This window comes from Blennius ocellaris (genome assembly GCF_963422515.1).
Source record: "Blennius ocellaris genome assembly, chromosome: 7".
In the NCBI taxonomy this organism is placed as follows: Eukaryota; Metazoa; Chordata; class Actinopteri; order Blenniiformes; family Blenniidae; genus Blennius; species Blennius ocellaris.
In genome coordinates, this window is record NC_137656.1 from 30,063,235 (window position 1) to 30,077,711 (window position 14,477).

A 14,477-nucleotide genomic window follows, 5' to 3' on the forward strand; every position below is an offset into this window, starting at 1 on the left:
ACTGAGGTATGCCGACACCACCTTGGACATTGAGGTTTTCATTGACTCAGGTGCGGATGAGAACTTTATGGACCTTAAGTGGGCTGAGAGACATAATATCCCCACAGAACTGTTATCAGTGCCTTTAAAGGCTTTTGCTTTAGACGGACGCAAAATATTTTCTATTGATAAAAAGACTCTTTCTGTTCAGTTATTGTTTGGTCCCTCCCATTTTGAGGAGATTTCTTTTCATTTAGGTTTAAGTCCGTCCTACCCAGTTATCCTGGGCCTCCCTTGGTTACGTTTGCACAAACCCCATATTGACTGGGAGTCGGGGGTTATTTTGAGTTGGGGAGGGGATTGTTCCGAGCACGGTCGGTCAGTGTCGGGAGTTAAGGTAGCAGCTGTGGAGGTTCCTGTGTATCCGGACCTCGAGCGAGTTCCCAGCTGCTACCACGACCTAAAGGAGGTGTTCAACAAAGGGAAGGCGACATCCCTGCCACCACATCGTCCTTATGACTGTGCCATTGAGTTATTGCCGGGTACCACTCCTCCCAAGGGTCGCATTTACTCTCTCTCACAACCCGAGAATCAGGCCATGAAGGAGTACATTGAGTCTGGCTTAGAGGCTGGGATAATCAGACCCTCGTCCTCTCCTGCAGGGGCGGGATTTTTCTTTGTGGCAAAGAAGGACAAGACTCTTCGGCCGTGCATTGACTACAGGGGTCTCAATGAGATAACCATTAAAAACCGCTACCCACTACCCCTCATGACTTCGGCCTTTGAACGCCTGCAGGGAGCCAAGGTCTTTACCAAGCTGGACTTGCGCAATGCTTACCACCTGGTCCGGATTAGGCAAGGGGACGAGTGGAAAACGGCATTTAACACACCTTCTGGCCATTACGAGTATCTGGTGATGCCATTCGGTTTATGCAATGCCCCTGCAGTGTTCCAGAATCTCGTAAATGATGTGCTGAGAGACGCATTGAATAAGTTTCTGTTCGTTTACCTCGACGACATTTTGATTTTTTCTTCAGATCTTGCCAGTCATGTCAAGCATGTTCGTTTTGTTTTGGAGCGTCTTCTCAGCAACAACTTATTTGTCAAAGCCGAGAAATGTGTTTTTCATGCTCCCACCGTTTCTTTTCTTGGGCACGTCATCTCAGAGGGGAGGGTGGAGATGGACAGGGAGAAGGTCAGGGCTGTAGCGGATTGGCCGACCCCGGGTAGCCGCAAGCAATTATTACGATTTTTGGGGTTTGCTAACTTCTACCGGCGGTTTATCAGGGGATTCAGCTCCGTCGCGGCGCCTCTACATGCCTTAACTTCCCCCAAGGTCCCGTTTTCTTGGGGTCCCTCGGCTGAACAGGCGTTTTCTGAGCTCAGGACCAGGTTCACCTCATCTCCCGTGCTTAGTGTGGCAGATCCGGGACGGCAGTTCGTGGTGGAGGTGGACGCGTCAGATGTCGGTGTCGGGGCAGTGCTCTCTCAGCGCAGCAGTAAGGATGGGAAGCTGCACCCATGTGCCTTTTTCTCCAGGCGGCTGACCCCGGCTGAGCAGAACTACGACATCGGCAATCGAGAGCTCCTGGCCATCAAGGCTGCGTTGGAGGAGTGGAGGCACTATCTGGAGGGTGCAGAGCACCCGTTTGTGGTATGGACCGACCATAGAAACCTTGAGTACATCAAATCAGCCAAACGATTAAATTCTCGGCAAGCTCGGTGGGCGCTGTTCTTCACCCGGTTCGACTTTGTGGTGTCGTATCGGCCTGGCTCTAAGAACGTGAAGCCTGACGCCCTTTCCCGGGTCTTTGAGCCGGATCCTGCTCCTCGTTCCCCCACGCCAATTTTACCTCCGACCTGTGTGGTGGGGGCGGTGACGTGGGAGATTGAGGAGCAGGTTCGACGGGCTCTCGAGGGGGTGACGGTGCCGCCAGGTTGTCCTCCCAACCGCCTGTTTGTGTGTTCCCTTGTTCGGTCTAGTGTTATTCAATGGGCCCACACTAACCTTCTGTCTTGCCACCCAGGAACTCAGCGCACCCTGTTTGTGGTGAAGCAGCGTTTCTGGTGGCCAGAGATGAACAGGGAGGTCCGTGAGTATGTCCGGGCTTGCCCTGTTTGTGCGCGTAACAAGACCTCGCGGTCTCACCCCTCTGGTCTGTTGCAGCCGCTCCCAGTACCCACCCGACCATGGGCAGACCTGTCAATAGATTTTGTCACTGGCCTCCCGGACGCAGAAGGGTTTACCACCATCCTCACCGTAGTGGACCGGTTCTCCAAGATGGCCCACTTCGTGCCCCTAGCGAAGCTCCCATCAGCCAAGGAGCTGGCGGAGGTCATGCTGAGACATGTGTTCCGCCTTCACGGGTTCCCAAGGGACATTGTCTCGGACAGGGGGCCACAATTCGTGTCTCGGTTTTGGAGGGAGTTTTGCAGGCTGTTGGGTACTACGGTGAGCCTTTCGTCCGGGTACCACCCAGAGTCTAACGGCCAGACAGAGAGGGTGAACCAGGAGCTGGAGTCCATCCTTCGGTGTCTGGTCTCTGACAGCCCGGCTTCTTGGTACAGGCAGTTAGTCTGGGTGGAGTATGCGCACAACTCCCTTCCGTGTTCATCCACTGGGCTGTCTCCCTTTGAGTGCGTGTATGGTTACCAACCTCCCCTGTTTCCTGCCTTGGAGTCGGAGGTTAGTGTTCCGTCAGCTCTGGCGATGGTGCGACGGTGCAAGCGCGCTTGGCTCAAGGCCAGAAGCAAGCTCTTGCAGTGCTCCACAGAACGCAAGCGGCTTGCAGACCGGCGCCGGGTTCCCGCACCAACTTATGATGTTGGTCAGCGTGTGTGGCTCTCCACCCGGGACCTGCCTATCCGCTCGGACGCTAAGAAGCTGGCGTCAAGGTTTATTGGACCTTATCCAATAATTAAGCTGGTTGGTCCCTCTGCAGTCCGCCTTCGTTTGCCCCGCTCGCTTCGCGTCCACCCCACCTTTCATGTATCGAAGGTTAAACCTGCCCGGGAGAGCCCCCTGGTTCCCTCTTCAAGAGCCCCTCCTCCCCCCCGTATTGTAGAGGGTGAGGAGGTTTTTTCAGTCAGGCGGCTCCTGGCAGCTCGCCGGCGTGGCCGGGGTTTTCAATACCTGGTTGACTGGGAGGGGTATGGTCCTGAGGAACGTGCCTGGGTACCTGCTAGGGACATCTTGGACCCAGGCATGGTCAGAGACTTCCACAGGCAGCATCCTGAGATGCCTGGGCCGTCTGGAGCCGGTCGTGGAGGGGGGGGTACTGTCAGGGTGTAGGCTGAGGTCCCCTTTAAGAGTGGGCGGGCCATAGGTCTGGGCTGTCCAGCACCTCACCTGTGGCCACTTGTCTGTAATCACCCTGCCCTATATATGTCCTGTCTGTGTGTTTGTTCAGTGTTGGTTTGTTTGTTATTGATGTCCTGTCCGTCCGGTCCAGTGTTCGTCGTCCATGTCTCGTCCGGTCTGTCCAGGGCGTTGGAGTCCAGTCTGCTGCACCCCGCATGTCAAGGAGCAACCGGCGGTTCATCTGTCTGTGCTGTCAGTCAATAAAAGACTTGTTTGAACTCAGCCTGTTTCCAGAGTCCTGCACTTGGGTCCTGTCCATGATCCGTGACAAGTTGGTCGAGAAAAAAGGTCAAAGGACAAAGTCTCGTGAACATTTTTTAAATCCCCCACAAACCATAGTATGTGTTAATGATTTAATAGAAAGACTGTGCAAAATAAAGTTACCAGACATACAGATTCTTGCTTCACAAAAACCAGTGACAAAAAAAAAAATCACAATTTGATGTCATATTCTGAAATTGCTGCATCCAAATCTAATACTAGGCTTTATAATTTAGTATTGGCTTGAGTTACTCTCACAAAACGACTCACATGAAAGAATGAGAACCCTATTATTGTTTAGGATGAAACAAAAATACTTTTGAAGGGGTCACATTATGAAAAAATCACCTTCAAATGGTTTTCAAACAGCGATATGTCCACATATCTGGAATGATGCGCCAGAAGTGAAGAAAGTGTGTCCTCTCTCTCCCTGGCATGTTCCAGATTTTAAAAAGTGTGTTGCTCCAACCAGCCAATCAGAAATCAAACCCTATATAGTGTCATCGGGGGTTTAGCCAATCCCCATCAATTGACCCTCTAATTGACCCTCCCACAGTTAAGCAACTCTGCTCTGGCACATGGCACCATGAGAGGAAGTACTTCCTCCTCTTCCCAAGATGGGCATGTGTGGGCAGAGCCAGTCCAGCTCACACAGACACAGCAGATTCTGAATGCAGCTCCGGTGATCCGATTTTAAAATGAAGGAAAATCAATGAATAGCTAGAAACTTTGAATACAAATTTTCTGGACCAAGGAGACTCATATGAATGTGTTGGAAAACTGAATAATATGACCCCTTTAAATGATGACTGGGCGGTTAATGTGGTGATGACCAATGAGTTAAATAACACAAATATACACATTTTGTCTTTACGGCAGGAAAGTTAACAAAACAACTGAAAGCTGAAATATTTGCATTCTTCTGTAGACAAAAGTCGTGTAATGCTGTAAGAAATGTACATAGAGACCAACAATTGTGTGTGTGTGTGTGCGTGTGTGTATATGTTTCAGGAATAAAACGTCAGGACACTCTGGTGGTTTCCTCGGACCAGCAGCAGCGGTGGAAGGTCTTTGGACAACGTTTCCAGCCAACACATGTAGAGGGCGCTCGACACGGTGCCCTTCCTCGCTAAAGGCATGCTCCTACACGCACGCACACACACACACACACACACACACACACACACACACACACACACACACGCGATTATGAGTGATCACATACTTCTGTGCATGTTAATAGTTGGTGTAATCATTGACGATGAGGCGGTGGCTTCATCATTCTCTACTCACTATTGATGAGTGGCTCAACATCAAACATGAAATTTTGTTTTATGTAAAAACTGTTCTCTCATTAAAAAAAAACATTTTACACATGAAACGGACTGAGAATGTCAAAATAAAGCTACATTTTTATTAATATACATTTCAGGGATGCTTAGTAAATATAAAATGCTTGCTCAACCAATCTGCTTCAAATTTTTTAAAGAATAATTGATTTCAGTTAAAATTTTTGCTTCTTGATTTATTTTCCAGTGAGCTTCGCAGTGCTTCTGTACACGTTACTATTTTTGAGAGTGAACTAAATAAGAAAGCGTAATGAATATTAATGGAATAATTAACTGACGACCAAAAGTAGTGCAACCAGATCCCTACAGATGTTCAGTGATATACATGTTCAAATAAAATATTATTTTGAAACTGCTTTTCCTTAAAAAAAAAAAAAAAAGTGGAAACATCACATTCAACATTGAGAAAAACCTGTCAAGAAGCCAATTGTTCCAAATCACTCCACTCTTTAGTTTAACCATATTCAACCTTGCCACAGCAATAAATATAACAAATGCAGCTCATACCAACCCAGTATTTCCATTAAGGACACTTTAAATGATCTATCAAGCTATACAAAACCAATTCTCAAAAACTAATCAAAGATATTTCACAATTGTCAGGTGATTCACTCGGTACAAGAAATATCATAATTTAAAGCACTAATGTGAGTACTAACAGAAATACTATTTAGTCTTTGGTGTAAAACCATGGAACAGATTAAATTTAGAGTTAAAACAAGGTCCACGTATTTCTATTTAGTTATTGTACAAGTCTGTGATCATTGCAGCATCTGAGAATTAATGGAAGGGTGAAGATAAGTGTGCATGTATGTTTGTGTGTATATGATACATGTAGCCTATTTTATATGAAAATGTGTCTATGTATATAAATATGTACATTTGTATTTATGTAAATTAAAAAAAACTGCAATATGAAATATTTAAATAAAGACATACTCTGATTTTATTGTTCCAGCCCACCTGAGACTTATGTGGCTCCTAAACTAAAATTAATTCCAGAAGTATTGAGAGCAGAATAAGAATGACTGTTTTTCAAGAGAAAAGGAAAGCTGAGGTTCTTACATGACAATGAGCTTGGCTGTGCTGGAGTGTTCCTTCAGCAGCTCATTCAGCCTGATCTGACGATTACTCTGAAGGTCAAACACATCATGTAAGAGATAAACATTGAGGCAGACGACATTGTGGTCAGCGAACGGTATCTGCGTGGTAGGAGGGTGAACCTTGGCCTTGTAGAGCTCCAGCTCATTGTCAGTAATCCTCCAGGGCTCCTGGGCCTTCAGCCTCTCGGCGGCCTCCTGCTCCATGTCGTCCTCCTTAAGCCTGTATGGCTCGATCAGCTCTTTGAAACTCAGCTTACTGCCAAAGAAAACACACATTCACAAAGCAAAGACTTCAGACGAGACACTGCTGACTTATTAAGTGGAATATGTCAAGGACAGGGATGGGAATCGACAAGATTTTTAGGATTCCAATTCCATTGTCGATTCTGCTTGACGATTCGGTTCGTTATCGATTCTCATCTGGAAATTAAACCTGCAGTATCAACAGCAGTGGATGTGCTAACGTCGCCGCTGCTGTTGGGTTGAGATTCACTCCAGAGCAAATTCAAAACATGACATTCATTCAAAGTTATCGTTGCTGTGTGAGAATGTTCTGATTATTGGTCATATTTCCTCCCTTTGATGAAACATCCACAAGTTGCCATCTTGTCATCCTTTCTCCTGAAATGTACCCAAACTTTTGAGCGTTTGTGCCATGTAATTCAATAAGTGAATCATTCGCCAAATTGGTAAACGATTCCAAGGGAAGGAAACATTGGGAACTGGACAATCCCTCGTCAAGGATACAACCATGAAAAAAAATGTGACCACAGTAGAAAATGTAAAAACTATTTACATTTTGGAGTCCGTACAAATATCCAGTCTAACTAAGCAGACCGGCAATGAGCTCATTCATGAATAAAGTTTATTTCATAAAGTCATACGTATAACACAGTTAATACGAGCTCAATCAGATGCTATCAAAGGTCATACTTGTGTTTCTTGGGCTTGGTGTTGATGTCGCCAAGGACATTGATGTCTGAGAAGTCGATCCTGAACCTGCTGAGCAATGTGGCCATCCTGTTGGGACATGGAGATGAAAACTAATGGGATCGTCCTCTACTGTAATGGTGACCAGACTTGTTTTAACGCTGAGTTTTGAGCCGCTCGGACTCACGCTCGTCGGTCATGGTCGATGCGGTTGATCTTCCCTCCGATGAAGACACGGATCCTGCAGTCACCCCATTTGCTTCTGTTGGTCAGCAGATAGGGGATCAGCAAAGTGAGACCTGCAAACAAACACACGTGCACGTGTTAAACATTATCCATAAACATTTTTGAGAGACAGATGAAATGCTTTGGTCTCTATGTAGAACACAACACAATTACATGATACACGTCTGAAGAAAGTGTACACAGTGAGCTAGAGCACATGGCCTTCGTGTATTGTTTGTGTATGGAACAAGTAGAGTTTTTGGCATTTAATAAGTACTGGTATCTGCAATCAGTATCGGTAAGTTGCCAAAGGCTAGTACTCATGCTCATCCTTTAAAAAAGTAAAATCTGCATATCCCTAGAACACATCTTCAGATCAATTTACAATCACACAAATGCGTCTTTTTAACAATGGAGAAGAAACAATTCAAAAGGAGAAGAAATGACACTGGATGATTATGAAGCAGTATTATTTCAACAAACAAATGATTTACCAATAGCAGTGTGCTTGTTTTAAGAGGATGGGCTATATTTTCAGTTTGATCGTTGGTGAAAATGAGTGTAATACAACTGACCTCCATCATCAAACAGCCACCACACGTCTATGGTCCCTTTGCCCTGCTTCTTCTTGAACTGCTGGCTGCTCTCCAGCAGACGCTGGTCCATCAGACTTAGTGGAGACTTGGTTTCTGCAGCAGACAATGCTGCAGACACACCATGTGACATATGACAAGGAAATGAAAGTTTTCTCTGATAAGGCTCTTAATATAAAGAATAAAACGTGTAGATTTCTTTCCCCGCCCTCCTTTTCTTTGCTCCTTACCTTTCATGATGAGTGGGCTTGTCTGATTGTTTGTGGTCTTTGAAAGACAAGAGTCAGAATCTGGACTGACAGAAACTAGCTTGTCCTTACTGCCCACCGGTGGCTTCTCGTGGAATGAGAGCAGCTCATCTGTAATAACCAGGGAGGGTGGTATTGGTTGGGGGTACGAGGTAATTTACAGTGAGAAAGAAGCGTCTCTGCAAATGAGTAGATGCCCAGGTACCTTGCACATGAAAGAGACATTTACCTTGTCCTTGAATGTGGGAGACGTCTAGTCCATCCTGCAGGCGGAGGATCACCACTCCAAACTGCAGGTCAAAAGCGTCACTGCAATTCAAAAGGTGAGATGAAATGCAAACTACCAGTATCAAAATTTGCAAAGTTGTTTATAGATTTTCATGGCTCTCTAAAACAAAAAAGTTTATACATTGTACAAAAACAATTTGTGATCACATTTTAGCCTCAATTCACTACAGCCAGCAACTTAACCACCAGTGACCAGCAGAGTTCGCCTGATGTGCTACATGCTAAAGGCTTTCAGGCCTCACACACCAGTGATACGACATGCTAAACATGATTAAAGTATGTTCAACATGTAGTACCATGGTGCTTCTGTAATGGCTCAGCTATATATATATATATATACTGTGACTTTTGAAGTAACCATTCAGCCCACATCCTTTTCATGTAACCCTTCTGACTAGGGTTACTTGAGTAGTAGCATTTCAACAGAGCCTTGTTCTCGCATCTCGTCCATCTGTGCTTTGTTCCAGTAGCCCATTTCTCATCAAGGTGCTCTGGTTCCCCAGCACCTGACGCAGACCTTGCTTGGCCGGGCGACATCTGAGCCGGCATCTCTTTATATATATATATATATATATATATATATATATATATATATATATATATATATATATATATATATATATATATATATATATATATATATATATAAATAATACTGGAATGAATTATGTTAGTCTCTTTAGTTGCTTTGGCCATTGCTTTCTTGACTAGAAAGTGTGTGAGGAGCATGTAGTCTGCCACTGTTGTTGTTGTTAAGTGCCGTTGTGGCAAGGGTTGCAGGGTTACAGGTCCAATGGGCCAATGATGTCATTGTTTTCAGTCAATTTGCGTCTTGTGTGTCCACGCAGAAAGCTGAGGCAGCTATTTCAAATTTCTCCACTCTGGAACCCGGTTCAGAAAAAACCCAAAACCAACAAACAAACAAAAAACATTTTTTTTCAGGCTCCTAAAATACCATGCCTTTTGGATTTTTGGCCAAAAAGGATGTGGTTAAAGTAACAGCATTGTCATGTGAACAGGGCTTAAAAAAGATAAAACCCTTCCAATAGCTAAAACAGTTAAAATAAGCTACAAAAATAAGCCACAAATGAAATAAAACAAGCAAACTGACTATGAGTCAAAACAGGTAGCATAACTGAAATAACTTGTTCAAATACATCGATATATAGAATAGAATAAAAGGTAATGAAAAGAAATACAAGTAAAGCGGCTCATTTGGTCACAAGGCACTCTTGGCTGCAAGACCGTTGGAGGTGCATATAACTTCGGCTTTAGCTCAAGATTAGTACTCGTATTTGTACTTAAAGGAAAGTGGTCTTGGTGCATCCCTGTATTGAGCAGCATTTTGAGTAGGGATGAGCGAGTACCACTATCTGTATCTGCATCTGTTCGACCATATAAATGATCTATATCCGTATCCGTATACTTGGAGTGGGCGGGACCTAAATCGGACGTGGGCGTGGTTCAAGTGTTTAAATCAGTACATTACTTTAAGTCTGAAATTGATATGGATTGATCAGAAGTTGTTTTATTTAGTGTTTATTTGAAAACTATTTACAGAACAGCCTCAGAATTGAGATTCAATATTTTAGATATAAAAAACCATATTGCTGGGCCCGGAATTCATGCTCTAACTTTAACTTAAGTAATTACTCTAGGAGTTGTTCATGAGTGAAAGACAGTTTACTTCCATTAATAATTTACATTTTTCATAAATTACTTCCAGTGATTTCTTACTTTCAGTAAACTATTACCTACAGTAATGTTTACGCTAATAACTACTATAAATCCCGACAATATACTATATACTGTATATAAAGCTTAATTTGTAATATTTATAATATTATATTTATGTTTATGAACAGCCATATACAATAAACATATGAATATAGGCTACTTTGTGTGTTCAGATATATGTGTGTATGTATGTATGTGGTCTGTAAGACTGTTTATTTTTTAATGATGTGTGTGAACCTGGTGATTCATGTAAACATCCAGTGGTGGAAAACAGGGAAATAATATGTCAGCCTTGTTCACTGTATTCTTCTCAAAAGCACCACGGTCAGTACCAGCAAAGTTTTCAACTGACTTTACACCACCAGCCAAACTATGAGCAAGCAGACGGTAAAAAAAAAAAAAATGACCCGAGCAGTTTTCAGCTCTGTCGTCACAAATGTACATCATGAAACAAGTTCAACAAGTAACTTTAAATATTATACAAACCGAAAGAGAGGCGAGTACTGAAGGGAGCAACATGAGCTAGAGTCAACCCGAGCACAGAGAGATCAGTCACTCTGTTTGTGTGTGTGTGTGTGTGTGTGTGTGTGTGTGTGTGTGTGTGTGTGTGTGTGTGTGTGTGTGTGTGTGTGTGTGTGTGTGTGTGCGTGCGTGTGTGCGTGCGTGCGTGCGTGCGTGCGTGCGTGCGTGCGTGCGTGCGTGCGTGCGTATGTGTGTGCACAGCTCTGGCTGCAGAGATGTGTCTGTAGGGAGGAGTGGGCGCTATGTGTCCGGCCAATCACAGAGCATGAAGATAGTTACCAAATAAGGATTTTCCTTCAGCACGCCCACGGTTTTACTCATATCATGCTCGTACTCGTCAAAAATGCTTTATCTGCTCAACCCTAATTTTGAGGTTAGTTTCTTTAAGTACACGCCAGTCCTTACTGTATAGTGTTTATGTAAATCTCCAGATCTCTCATGTTCCCTTCACTCCAGTTGTTCTTGAAACCCATCACCAATGTATTGGGTTTCAGACGACCCAAACCAACAGCCTGAAAGAAAAAATAGCTTGTTTTTAATTCAATTCATTATTTTGTATATAAATCAAGTATATCCCACCAAACATGCAATGTGATTTAGACGCTTTTTGGGCTAAATCGAGTCGGCTCTTCATAGCCTCGACTTAGCCCAGATATAGTTGTAGAAATTGGGTTGCTGTTATTGAACCGTCCTATGTCTTCCAAATATAGCCCAAACATAGTCATAGAAATTGAGGTTTTATTTCACCGTCCAATGACACATCAATTTCTTTGGGTTTTTTTCTCTTGATTTTGTCCTGTTGGGAAGCTGAGGCAATGAATATGATGTGATTGAGAGCCTTCCAGTGTCAGAAGAGTTTTTGCTCTTGCAACAAGAAGAGACTGAGAATCTCATCCTGTTGCTGCCTTTATTGGAACCTGGCGTAAGAGAGAGAGAGAGCGACAGAGAGAGAGAGAGAGAGAGACAGACAGAGAGAGAGAGAGAGAGAGAGAGAGCTCTCAACAGCACACAACACACATTACCTTTTTAAATGCTATATATACTATTTTCAATTACTAAGAACACTGTCTAAATCACGTTGGGTGTTTGTTGAGTCGTAAGCATTTAGAGTTCTGTTTCATAACTGCTGACCACTAGAGGCAGTGCTTTAAGTACTAAATATTCCCCTTTGAATCCTCTGTTGTTGTTTACATCCTCCGCTTTGTACTGGTTGTTTGGTTTTGTCTTCCCGCATCTGAGCGTGCTCCAGCGGCGAGCCGGTTAGCTCGATTACCACACTGCAACTTTCATGTTGTTTGAGAGCAAACCATTGGACCATCTGGCGGCTAGCCAGTTCGCTTGAGAGCTGCGCTGCAGTTTTCGTGTTGTTTCTAAGAGCAAACGCCAGTCGGTTCTGGTAATGTCTCCCCCCCATCGGCGCGTGTTCTGGCGGCAAGCCGGTTAGCTCGAGTGCTGCACTGTTTCCAAGAGCACGAACACCGGCTGAGTGGCACATAAATCACGTGACACAACGGATCGATAATCAAAGGGCTAGGGTTAAATTAAACACTTTGAATAATCAAATTTCATAAATTTTATCGATTCGTTGTTGCAGCCCTAATGTATACCAACTAGGGCTGCAACAACGAATTGATAAAATGGATTCAATTTGATTATTAAAAGAGTTAGCAACAATTTTTTTTCTCTCCTTTGTCCTGTTCAGCACCTTAGGCAGACAATATGATGTGATTGAGAGTCTTCTGATGTCAGAACAGTTTTTGCTCTTCCAACAGGAGGACACTAAGAGTCTCCCCCTGCTGCTGCGTTTATTAGAACTTGGCATGGCTGCCGTACATGATGGAGGGAACGCTCAAGCGAGAGAGAGAGAGAGCGAGAGAGAGGGTCCCACCAAGCAAGGAGGTTTTAAAGGATTTATACAAGTTTTTTGGGTTGGTTTTTTTTTTACATTTCATTGTATTTTGCACCAGGATGTTTAATTAAAATTGACTTTATGTTGAGATTGTAAACATTTTCAGTACTAACTGTTTGATCTTGTAAGAATATAGACAATTTCATTCCATACACTGTGACCACGACAAAGAAAAACTTTGAAAGGTTAAGGTTATTTAATTTTTTTAATTATTTTAAAGGTTGTTAGAGCAATATTTTACCAGTCTGGTCCACTCAGGATGAAACTGGACTGTATGTGGTCCTTGAAGTAAATTAAATGTTATTTAATAATTATTTTGTATACATCTTATATACATGTGTATATACAGTATGTAGATATATTGTGTACATCTTGGTTCAGTTATGGACTTTTAAATAACCATAACATATTTGAAGTTTGGGTCGTTCAATATGAACTGGTCCTACAATTTGAAATGTTTGTTTTACCGATTCATCTAAAAAATAATCGACAAATGAATCGATTATCAAAATAATCGTTAGTTGCAGCCCTAACACTAACAATGTCATCTGTGATACCTCGGTGACACGAATGAAGGTTATATCTTCAGGTGTCACTCCAGGACACTTTCCTTTTTTTTCTTCTCGCATGCAGTTGGCTGGAAGATGGTTCGTACAAGCTACTGCTACAGCTTCCATCGCTAGTAGCTCTGAGACTGTGGTAGGTCAGAGCAGTGAGCGTTCGCCCTCCAGGAGCTGCAACAGTGTTTTGGATAGGGGTAGCTTTACCTGTTAGCAACCTCTCTTGGCAAAGGCCGTGTGAGCGCCGCCTCCCCCCAGCCTATGGTTCTTGTTTGGTCCCTCTGATAAACGCTGGACAAGGTTACTTTAACAGTAAAAGAGTAGGAGATTGTTGATGACAGCCATGTTTGTGCAGGCCCCTCCCGACATTTACGTTAGATGGCTTAATTTGTTTGCGTGCATGCACCAAGAGCCCAGCGTAGTTGTTTTTATGGTAGCTTCTGAAACGACAATGGATGGCTCTCATATCTGCACATCCTGTGTGGCTTCTTTACAGCCAGAGGATGGCCACGACCTATGCCCGGCCTGCCTTGGTCGTGAGCACCTACGAGAGGCGCTGTCAGGCAAACCATGCATGAACTGCAACTACTTGCCTCGGGCAGCAAGGGTTGCCAGGTTGGCATGGGTGGAAAGCCCAGTAGCTGAAGTCAGGCCAGCCACCTCTGGCCCATCAGACATGCTCTCAGCGGCAGGCAGAGGCTACAGCAGCTGCTCCCACCAGGAAGAAAGCCAAGTCTGGCCAGAGGGGGTTGTCTTCTAAAGTTGAGCAGCTGTTTGCCGAATTGGCCGAGATGAGATACCTGCTGGCTGACAACCAGCTGGTTGTCCCCCTGGTGGCTGATGCGCCACTCTCGCCCCCAATGTCAGCGCTGCTGCCTGAGGAGGATACGCTATCTTTGGCAGCTTCAGCTAGCCATTTCTGTCATTATGAGGAGGTTTTGGGAGATGTGGGACCCCCAGATGTCTGAGCAGGGCTCCCACTCCTCAAATCAGAGTTCAGGGACTGAAGTGGAGGACAACTCCATGCACACCATCATGTACCTGGCCCTTCATCGGCTGCACACAGCTGTCCCACAGCAGGCAGAAGCAGCACCTGCAAGCACCTTCTTCAGGCATGGGCCCGCCCCCTCTGCCTTCGCTATTCCCCATTTAGAAGGATTATCTGAAGGATTTGCAGTCCTGTTGGAGGGACAGTAAGCCTTGCTTCTTTCTCTCTGCAGATGGGCGGACCTTGGCAGCCATGCATAATGCAGCTGGGGCTGGCCTTGATTGCACTCCAGCCAACGAGACTGCCATTGCTTCTGTCATTGTGTTCCCTGATGAAGCTCTGCGAAGGGATGCTTGGTGTCCTCAACCCCAGTGCTGAATAACTGATGACCTTCTTACAAGAACTTATGATGTTGGAGCACGTG

The 14,477-nt window shown here is 44.4% G+C and overlaps 1 protein-coding gene across 1 annotated transcript in view; it reads right to left on the reverse strand.

Annotated features, from left to right (window-relative positions):
• Positions 1 to 3,695: 3,695 nt before the first annotated feature.
• Positions 3,696 to 14,477, reverse strand: part of LOC308132235 (solute carrier family 12 member 2-like) — a gene marked incomplete at its 5' end in the record, with an annotated part of 47,427 nt that continues 36,645 nt past the window's right edge. The window contains 9 exon segments of the mRNA XM_080499234.1: positions 3,696 to 4,744; positions 6,016 to 6,083; positions 6,174 to 6,309; positions 6,987 to 7,073; positions 7,171 to 7,282; positions 7,784 to 7,912; positions 8,032 to 8,160; positions 8,279 to 8,358; positions 11,002 to 11,108. Of these exon segments, the coding sequence (XP_080355360.1) occupies positions 4,609 to 4,744; positions 6,016 to 6,083; positions 6,174 to 6,309; positions 6,987 to 7,073; positions 7,171 to 7,282; positions 7,784 to 7,912; positions 8,032 to 8,160; positions 8,279 to 8,358; positions 11,002 to 11,108 (984 nt within the window). The 3' untranslated portion in view covers positions 3,696 to 4,608.